This window comes from Brassica napus, chromosome C5, assembly GCF_020379485.1.
Source record: "Brassica napus cultivar Da-Ae chromosome C5, Da-Ae, whole genome shotgun sequence".
Taxonomy (NCBI): Eukaryota; Viridiplantae; Streptophyta; class Magnoliopsida; order Brassicales; family Brassicaceae; genus Brassica; species Brassica napus.
In genome coordinates this window covers 53,255,067-53,265,682 of record NC_063448.1, presented here as the reverse complement: position 1 = coordinate 53,265,682, position 10,616 = coordinate 53,255,067, and the positions used below count along the sequence as shown (strand labels likewise).

General features: G+C 38.7%; 2 protein-coding genes across 2 annotated transcripts; both read left to right on the top strand.

The window, feature by feature from the left end:
• Positions 1–5,751: 5,751 nt before the first annotated feature.
• Positions 5,752–7,751, top strand: LOC106401663 (nitrile-specifier protein 5). The gene is made up of 2 exons (XM_013842215.3): positions 5,752–5,980; positions 6,621–7,751. Exons 1-2 carry the CDS (start codon positions 5,945–5,947, stop codon positions 7,566–7,568), a joined length of 984 nt encoding a protein of 327 aa, XP_013697669.1. The 5' UTR covers positions 5,752–5,944; the 3' UTR covers positions 7,569–7,751.
• Positions 7,752–8,312: 561 nt separating this feature from the next.
• LOC106399086 lies at positions 8,313–10,615 on the top strand. The gene has a single exon (XM_013839561.3). The coding sequence runs from the start codon at positions 9,004–9,006 to the stop codon at positions 10,402–10,404; it is 1,401 nt and encodes a 466-aa protein (XP_013695015.1). The 5' UTR covers positions 8,313–9,003; the 3' UTR covers positions 10,405–10,615.
• Position 10,616: the final 1 nt, after the last annotated feature.

Genomic DNA, 10,616 nt, shown 5'->3' with positions numbered 1-10,616 from the left:
TGAAAAATGGTTTCATTCGGGTATTATAAAAAAAATAGATACAATACAATCTGCCAAACTGTTCACGTGCGGGGATACCAAATACCAACTAGATACAACCTGGCCCAGGCTATTCACGTTAGGAAGAATGGAAGATAATAAGCAACCCACTATGAAAAGATTAGCGGTGATTTTATTACTATATGTTGTTAAATTTTAGGACGTAGGGAATATATAAACATTTTTAGGTGTTAAATCGTGGATAAAAAGATGTTTGTGTTACGAAAGTCAAAGAAAAAAAGCAGCAGCCACCGCAATTGTTGAAAATATAAAGATGTGGGGTCCGCTGCACTATTTACACAGTGAATTTCTTCTCTATATAAATGATCGATTTCGATCGTTTAGAATAACACACCTCAACCTTCTCTTCTCTCTAATACACTCTTTCTATCAGTGTTAAAATATTCTACGGGTATAAATTTGCTCTTATTCAAATTCCCGCGATACAATAAAATTCCAGTTCTTTTTATAACACGTTATCAGCACGATCACTCTGCGATTCGAAATTCAAATGGCAAAAATCGAGAAACTTCAGTTTCCGGCATTGGAAGTAACTGAGACAAACTACACGGCATGGGTTACAAATATGGAGCTTCATCTAGATTCCGAGGAAATACTCGGAACAATAAAAGACGACAATATATCAACCTCTCATGAAATGGCTAAGGCCGTGATATTTCTGAGAAGGCATCTAGATGAAAATCTTACGCATGATTATGCGAGAACCAAAGATCCCTTAGATCTTTGGAAAGCTCTGAAGGAGAGGTTTGATAACCAAAAGAAAATTACTCTCCCCCATGCACTCGATGAGTGGAAAAATCTACGATTTCAAGATTTTAAAAAAGTGGAAACGTACAGTTCCGCTATATTGAGAATAGCGGCGCAATTAGATTATTGCGGTAAGCCTGTCTCGGAAGCAGAAATGCTCGAGAAAACTTACCAAACGTTCCACAAAAATCATTATGTTCTACAAGAACAATATAGAAATTGTGGGTATACGAGGTTCTCTGAACTCGCTGTGGCGCTTATAATAGCGGAGAGAAATAATGAACTCCTCATTAAAAACCACAATGCCCGACCCACGGGAACCAAAGCATTTCCTGAGGTAAATGCAACGGATATAAAAAAATCCGGAAAAAGGAAATTATTCCTATCGTGGGCGTGGTCGTGGCCGTGGTCACAATCGTGGTTTTGGTCGTGGTCGTGGTTATCGATTTAACCGCAACCATGAAAGGAGTAACAACCCAAGAGGAAGGGGATCCAACACATGAAATCGATCTGATCGGATAAAAGGGAAAGAAACCCAAGAAAACCCTACTCATAAAAATGAGAACGTCTGTTACAGATGTGGATCGAAGGGACACTGGTCTCAAGTATGTCGAACTCCTCGGCATCTATGCCAATTGTACCAAGAATCTATTAAAGGCAAGGCAAAGGAAGTAAATCTCAATGAACACCTTGTGGGTACAACATCGACATACCTCGAATCCTCTGACTTTATGGGAGATTTCGACGAGGCCACTCATCAAAATAATTGAAGTGCTTGTACTGATCAAGCTTAATAATGCCTAGTGATGCCATAAAATATTATGTATTTCACTTTCAAAATAATGTTGTATTTCAAAATATCTAATCTAATCTATAATTATTGTGTACTTGTTATTGATGCATAATATGTTTACTTATGAAAGTCTATTTTCTTTATTGATATTAACTGTGTGTTACAGAAATGGATAAGAAAGCAAATGGAACAACAACTAAACAAATTGGTAGAGAAGTTTGCATACCAGATAGTGGCACAACGCACACTATACTGAAGGATAAGAGATATTTCTCTACTTTAAAGTCAGTAAAAATGACTATAAACACAATATCAGGTCCTACAGACCTGATCGAAGGAATTGGCAAGGCGAACTTTATGTTGCCTAATGGAACAAAGTTTTCCATAGATAATGTCTTATATTCTCCAAATTCTAAGAGAAATTTGTTGAGTTTCAAAGATATATACCGTCAAGGGTATAACACTCAGTCTGCAACTGAGAATGGAAAGAAGTATTTGTATATAACTTCTGAAAAATCAGGCAAAGGCCTTGTACTGGAAAAATTTCCAGAACTTCCTTCTGGATTGCATCACACTTATATTGATGCTATAGAATCACATCTTGTGATAAAAAGAAATCCAGAAGATGTTACATTATGGCATGATCGCCTTGGTCATCCAGGCACTACAATGATGCGAAAAATCATTGAAAGCTCACATGGTCATTCAATAAAAACCCAAGATATATACCAAAGTAATAAAATGACATGTGATGCGTGTGCTCTTGGGAAATTAATCATAAGACCATCACCAACCAAAGTTGACAAAGAATCACCAAAGTTTTTGGAAAGAATCCAAGGTGATATTTGTGGACCAATACATCCACCGTGTGGACCATTCTACTACTTTATGGTATTAATCGATGCATCGAGTAGATGGTCACATGTTTGTTTGTTATCATCTCGAAATATGGCATTTGCGAGATTTCTAACTCAGATAATCAAATTAAGAGCACAGTTCTCAGATTATCCAATTAAAAGAGTTAGATTAGATAACGCTGGTGAATTCACATCCCAAGCTTTTAATGATTATTGTATGGTATCAGGGATTGAAGTAGAGCATTCTGTTGCTCATGTTCATACACAAAATGGTTTGGCAGAATCATTAATTAAACGGCTGCAACTAATTGCAAGGCCATTGATCATGAGATCAAAACTCCCAACCTCTGTATGGGGACATGCTATTTTGCATGCAGAAGCACTAATTCGGATAAGACCAAGTGCATACCATAGATATTCCCCATTACAGTTAGCATTTGGAAAAGAACCAAATATCTCTCATCTAAAAATCTTTGGTTGTGCGGTTTATATTCCAATAGCACCACCACAACGTACAAAGATGGGACCGCAAAGACGGTTGGGAATATATATTGGCTATGATTCTCCATCAATAATAAGATACCTAGAACCACAAACTGGTGATGTGTTTACGGCACGATTTGCCGATTGTCATTTCAATGAGAAAGAATTCCCAACTCTAGGGGGAGACAATAAACAAGTAGGAAATAGATCAAATGGAGTGTACCATCGTTATTACACCTTGATCCTCCTACGAAACAGTCAGAACTAGAAGTTCGACGTATCATGCATTTACAAAATATAGCAAATCAGCTACCTGATGCATTTGCTGATACCAAAATGGTAACTAAATCACATATACCCGCTGCAAATACTCCTGCTCGTATTGAAATACCACAAAATGGTGGAACGGCAGTTGATACACGTGAATCAGGAACACGTTTAAAGCGCGGTAGACCTATTGGTTCAAAGGATAAACTTCCTAGAAAACGTAAGGAATGTGAAAAGCATGATACTCCCAAAATAACAGAAAATATTTTGGACGAAGAAAATTGTGAATCTAATGACAATATAAAGCATCTTGAATCTGAAGGAAATCATGAGATTTCTATCAATTACATCCATAATGGAAAGATATGGAAACGAAATGAGATGGATGATATTGATGACGTTTTCTCATACCTTTTAGCAAAGGAAATAAATGAAGAAAACGAAGATCCAGAACCAAAGTCTGTATATGAATGTCAAAAGAGACATGACTTGATAAAATGGAAAGATGCAATTCAAGTCGAATTAGATTCGCTTAACAAACGAAATGTATTCGGACCTATTGTGCTCACACCCAAAGATGTAAAACCAGTTGGGTACAAATGGGTGTTTGTCCGAAAAAGAAATGAGAAAAACGAGATTACAAGATACAAAGCTCGTCTCGTAGCCCAAGGTTTCTCTCAAAGGCCAGGAATTGATTATGAGAAAACTTATTCTCCTGTCATGGACGCAATCACATTTAGATTCCTGATGAGCCTAGCGGCCAATGAAAATTTAGAAATGCGTCTCATGGATGTCGTTACGGCATATTTATATGGATCATTAGATACTGATATCTATATGAGAATCCCAGATGGATTTAAAATGCCAGAAACGTTAATTTCCAAACCTAAAGAGTTATGTGCAGTAAAATTGCAAAGATCATTATATGGGCTAAAACAATCTGGACGAATGTGGTATAATCGTCTCAGCGAACACTTAACAAAAGAAGGATACACGAATGATCCTATATGCCCTTGTGTTTTCATAAAGAAAACAACATCCGGATTTGTGATAATCGCGGTGTACGTTGATGATCTTAATATTATTGGAACTCAAAACGAAATCCAAAAGGCATCAAACTATCTGAAAGGAGAATTTGAGATGAAAGATCTCAGCCAGACAAAATATTGTCTAGGATTACAAATTAAGCATTCTCAAAAGGGTATATTTGTACACCAGTCTACATATACCAAACGAGTATTGAAACGCTTTAACATGGATAAAGCAACTCCTCTTAGCCCCCCGATGGTCGTTAGATCACTTAATGTTGAAAATGATCCGTTTCGACCATCTGAGGAAAATGAAGAAATACTTGGTCCTGAAACTCCATACTTAAGTGCAATTGGAGCTCTTATGTATCTTGCAAATTGTACTCGACCTGACATATCTTTTGCCATTAATCTTTTAGCGAGATTCAGTTCATCTCCTACGCGAAGACATTGGAATGGAATTAAACATGTCTTTCGTTACCTTCAAGGAACAACTGATTTAGGTTTGTTTTATCCTAAAAGTTCAAAAGGTCAAATGATTGGTTTTGCAGATGCAGGTTATTTGTCAGATCCACACAAAGCTCGATCCCAGACAGGATATGTTTTTACAATTGGAGGCACCGCCATATCTTGGCGTTCTCAGAAGCAGACACTTGTTGCTACTTCTTCAAATCACGCTGAGATCATTGCACTCCATGAAGCAAGTAGAGAATGTGTATGGCTAAGATCAATAAGCCGACACATCTGTTCAAGCAGTGGGATTAACGAAAATACGGAGCCAACTATTCTATATGAAGATAACGCGGCATGTGTTGCTCAAACGAAGGAAGGATATATCAAAAGCGATAGAACCAAACATATACCTCCGAAGTTCTTCTCATACACTCAAGAGCTCGAGAAGAATAAAGAGATTGAAGTAAGATATGTTCGATCATGCGACAATGCAGCCGACCTCTTCACAAAATCACTCCCTACCTCGGTATTCAGAAAACACATCCATAACATTGGGATGCGCCATCAGAAGGATCTATGACTGTTCATTCGAGGGGGAGCTTACGTAGTTGTACTCTTTTTACCTTACTATGGTTTTTCCCATTGGGTTTTCCTGGAAAGGTTTTTAACGAGGCAACAAAGACGTTAAGCGAGAGCGGATAGTGACACCGGCCCCCAAGGGGGAGTGTTACGAAAGTCAAAGAAAAAAAGCAGCAGCCACCGCAATTATTGAAAATATAAAGATGTGGGGCCCGCTGCACTATTTGCACAGTGAATTTCTTCTCTATATAAACGATCGATTTCGATCGTTTAGAATAACACACCTCAACCTTCTCTTCTCTCTAATACACTCTTTCTATCAGTGTTAAAATATTCTACGGGTATAAATTTGCTCTTATTCAAATTCCCGCGATACAATAAAATTCCAGTTCTGTTATAATTTTTATAACAGTTTGAAAGAATTAGAAAAAAAGTTGAATTTTTGATTTGGATACAGCAAAACCCATGCCGTTTCTTGGGTGGTTAGTTAGTAGTACCAACTCCATGCGTTTTATTAAAGTAACACATACAAAGATTCGTTTTCTCCACCTCCTCTTGTTGGGCTTTTAAATAGAGGAGAAACCCAAACACGAACAACATAAAAACTAGTTGGTCCTTTTTGCCAAGTCGCCATCATCATCATCGTCGTTCAGTAGTGGTACAGCAGTGCAGCAGCGATGGCATCGACTCCAATGGAAGGCAAATGGGTTCAGGTTCTCTCAAAATATCTTTACTTTCCTCTGTCTGATATTCCCCGCGCTCCTTTTTTTTAATTGGATTGTACTTGCGATTGATTTATATTCATCGGTTAAAGTCGTGGCCTTTCCGCAGTCTGTTATAGTTAACAGAATTGTTCACGCTATTGCGTCTTCTGTCTCTTCTTTGTTTTTGATTGATTTCAGCTCAATACTTACTGTAATGATTTAGAACAAACTGAAGGAGAAAACTTTATTATTATTTTTTCTGTTGTTGATAAGGGAAAGGAGAAAACTTCGCTGATTACTGATGTTGGAAGGTTGAATTTTGCAATCTTTGTGTTGTCATCTTCTCCATCTGTTTACTGTCACTTGCATTAGTTTATGCTCTCTCTCTCTCTCTCTCATAAAAATATTACTACTAGGCCATTGGATTAGTGGATAATGAGGTCGTCACTACCGAGTTGAGCATTTGTATTTTGTATGCTGACTCAACTCTTGTTTGTTTGCGATTGTTGCCAGCTAATACTTATCGTAACGCTTATTTAAAAAAGAGGAAAGAAAAAGACTGTTGATTGATAAGCTACATGCTGAGTGTTCAGTCTTTATTGATATTTGAATAGTTTATCTTTGTGTTCTTTGTCTTCTCTCTTTTCAGCTAAAACAGAAAGGAACCGGACCTGGAGCAAGAAGCTCACACGCCATCGCCCTCGTTGGCAACAAAGTCTACGCCTTCGGCGGCGAGTTCCAACCCCGTGTCCCCGTCGACAACCACCTCCACGTCTTCGACCTCAGCACTCTAACATGGTCCATCCAAGAAGCTTCAGGGGACGCTCCTCCTCCTAGAGTAGGCGTAGCCATGGCTGCAGTAGGAACCATCATCTACTTCTTCGGCGGCCGCGACGAGAATCACCAAGAGCTCAACGAGCTTTACTCTTTCGACACTTCCACCAACGAGTGGAAGCTTCTCTCCTCAGGGGAGACAGGTCCTGAGAACAGAAGCTACCACTCCATAGCTACAGATTCTCAGAACGTGTATGTGTTTGGTGGGTGCGGAGTTGATGGCCGTCTTAACGATCTATGGGCGTACAATGTTGTTGATGGGAAGTGGATTAAGTTCCCGTCTCCTGGAGAGGGATGTAAAGGGAGAGGAGGTCCGGGACTAGAGGTGGTCGAAGGGAGGATATGGGTTGTGTATGGATTCACAGGAGATGAAGCAGACGATGTTCATTGCTTCGACATAGCTAAAGGAGAGTGGAAAGAAGTTGAGACAAAGGGTGAGAAACCGTCTGCGAGAAGTGTGTTTTCCACTTCCCTTGTTGGGAAACAGATTGTGATATTCGGAGGAGAGGTTGATCCTAGCGACTTAGGACACATGGGAGCAGGGTGTTTCACAGCTGAGGCTTATGGGCTTGATACTGAGACGTTGGAGTGGAGGAAGTGGGAAGATGGGTTTGGGTCAGAGGAGCATCCGGGGCCTAGAGGATGGTGTGCGTTTGCGGCTGGGTCGAGGGATGGTAAGGAAGGTCTGTTGGTTTATGGAGGGAACTCGCCGAGTAATGATAGGCTTGATGATATCTTCTTCTTCACTCCAGAATCTTACTAATGTGATTGGTAACTAAGTGTGGTTTGGTTTGGTTGCTGAGTCAGTGCTTGATTCTGTGAGCTTTAAGCCATGAGTCTGTACTCTGTACTAAGTTGTTTATGTTTGGGTGAAGCTTATGTTTTATTTATGCTTTTGTAAATCTGAATGATCATTTGAAGTTATAAATAAGCAATGTTCAAGAAATCACGCAAATTATTGATCAAATGGATGTTTACACTGATCTTTTGAACGCTTAGACCAATATTTTTTCTTTCAAAAAATCCATTTTAGAATATCGTTTTGTTTAGATCCGATTTACCATTGCACACATGAATCTTCTTAGTGTAAACAAACAAATGGCAATTAGGACACTGTAAGCAACTCAAAGATAGTACTACTAATTACACTTCCATCATAGGTCTATCAGTTGATGAGATGATCACCATTAGTGGAATCTTTGAATTCAGTAAATTTATTTTGAGAATACCAACCCACTGAAGCTACATTGATTGACCTTACAAAGAGTACTACTAGTATTACTCAATATATCTCGTTTTGGGGGTACAGTTGAAAAGATATTGAAGTTTGGTTACTGTTACTTCCTCACAACAACCTATGTTCATTAGTATTACTACTACTTGCCTTGTCAACGACTCAACCAATGCATGGCTCTTCTTTTGCTTCCCTCAATCACTCAAATCAGTATAAAATCTCTCTTCATTATGATTTTCTTGGTTGCTTCAAAACTATTTTATTAAATTTAGTAATCTTTTTAATTGATAAGTAAATTACATGATGTAGCCAAATAGCCAATAGATGTTTAGAAAACAAATAAGGAAAAATATGACGTGGAGATCATGATAAGCTGAAACATGAAGGGTCTGACCGGTGACCATTCGGAAATTAAGAGGAACGAATAAAAAAAGAATGTATGGGAACAAAATATCAGGAATGAAAAGGAATGGTTGTTCCTTATCAAATTTAACAAGGAATAATTTTGTTCTTAAATTCTCTACAAAAAAGAGAATAAAAGGGAATGAGAGGGAATTATTATTCCTTATGAATGGTGATTTTTTTTAGGAACATTAGGGAATGCATTATTCCTCACCGTTCTCTGGTCACCGGTCAGACCCGAAAAGTAAACCCAAGATTTTCCTTAGGTCAAATTCGAATCTGACTGATTAGTCTCTCATATGCAATTAAGCCCTAAAATATCATTATTTCCTTTTTTTTCCTTCTATCCCTTTCTGATCTCTATCTCTCCCTGTTCACAAGCATATAGTCTCTTCAAACGGTACGAATGATTCTACGTTTACTCTCATCTTCCCTTTTTTATTAACTTCTATAGGAATCTATGGTGTTAACCACAACTGATTAGATCTTTTTAAGTTTTTTTTTCTTATATGATTCACTCCCCCGAGAGTTTATTCTCTCTCAGTGTTGATTGCAGTGGAAGATGAAAGACGTTGTGATTGATGATGATGTTGGTAATGCAGACTCCATAATGGATAGTGATGATGGACGCAGAACGTTTATGGTGAATGCAGTTACTAACCATCATACTCCAACTATGTTTCAAGAAACTGATGTTCCAGTTCTTTCTCTTGATGATGATGATGATGATCTCAAGATTGATGAGGACTACAAGCTGCACCTTGATCATCTTAGTGATGATAACAGTTTAGTCCCTCCCTCTGAAGACGACAGTAAAGAATCTGAAACTCGTAGACTCAGATTCAACATGGTTACTAATGATGCAAACAGATCAAAGAGAAAGATAGCTGAGTTAGAGGCTGCAAGGGATGTTCCTTTAGCTAGTAACATGTCAGAAGAGTCAACAGAGGATGATGAGACTTTATGGGATGTTCCATTGCTTAGAACCCTAGAAGTCATCAAACGTGACAACGAAGCTAGGAAGCTGGCAGAGTCAACTTCATGGGATGTTCCATTGGTTAGAGCCCAAGAAGCCATACAAAGAGACAACAAAGCTAGAAAAATGTCAGAGACTTTATGGGATGTTCCCTTGGTTAGAGCTCAAGAAGTCATCCAACGAGGCAACAAAGCTAGGAGATTTTTGGAGTCAAAGGTTGATGACACTTTACGTGATGTTCCATTGGTTAGAACCAAAGAAGTGAAGGCTCTTCCTGTGAAGCGAGTACATAGAGTTACAGAGCCTTCAATGACACAAAGCAACAAAAGAGTTTGTGTAGGGACAAGGAAGAAGAGTGTGGAAGAAGTTGTGGATAAGGACTACATGAGTTACCTCACATGGCTTGTAGACTCTTTTGAACATCCCACAACTGTTGTCCCTGAAAAGGATCTATCAGCAAAAGTAAAGGTTGAGATTGATTCTTGGTGTTCTGATGATGATGATGATGATATAATTGAGGTTAGTGATACTCCATTCACAGATGGAGAGAGCACACCTTTCGTGGTGTCCAAGAACAAGGAAGTGATTGATCTTGAGAAAGATGATAGTACTGATGATGAAAGTGGTAGTAGTAGTGCGTTTAGAAGGGAGCTAATAGATGTTCTTGAGAAACCATACGATGCAGGAGAGCTGTTGTTGTTGTCTAGTCAGGCATCGATGAAGAAACCAGTGAGTAGATGTAGAGAGCTGAGAAAGGGAAGAGAGAGTAGCTATGAGACTTCTGAGCTGGGACTGTCTTATCTGGAGAAGGTCTGTGATTTCGATAGAGAATACAAGCTTGCGGATGGTGATGATAAGGCGCGGTTGGAGTTGCTGCGTGGTTTTTTCTTTTACTTGGAGAATATTTCTCTTCCTGGTGCTTTCAAGCCTTGGTTGCCAGAGAACATGAAGAAGCTAGGTCGAAGAAAGCAATGCTTGCAACCATAGGAAGATGTTAGATCAATCTTTTGGTTAAACTGTTGTAATGTTTTAGAATCGGATCAGGGCCGCTTCTCTTTTACTTTGTTGTTGTTGGATGACAATCCGATTCAGAGTAGTTGCCTGTCTCCCAAGAATCTTGTTTTCTTGAGCAATGTCTCAGCGAGGACACTGAGTTCAAAAGCTTAATCAAAAAAAAAAAAAAAAAAAAGCAAGAGAAC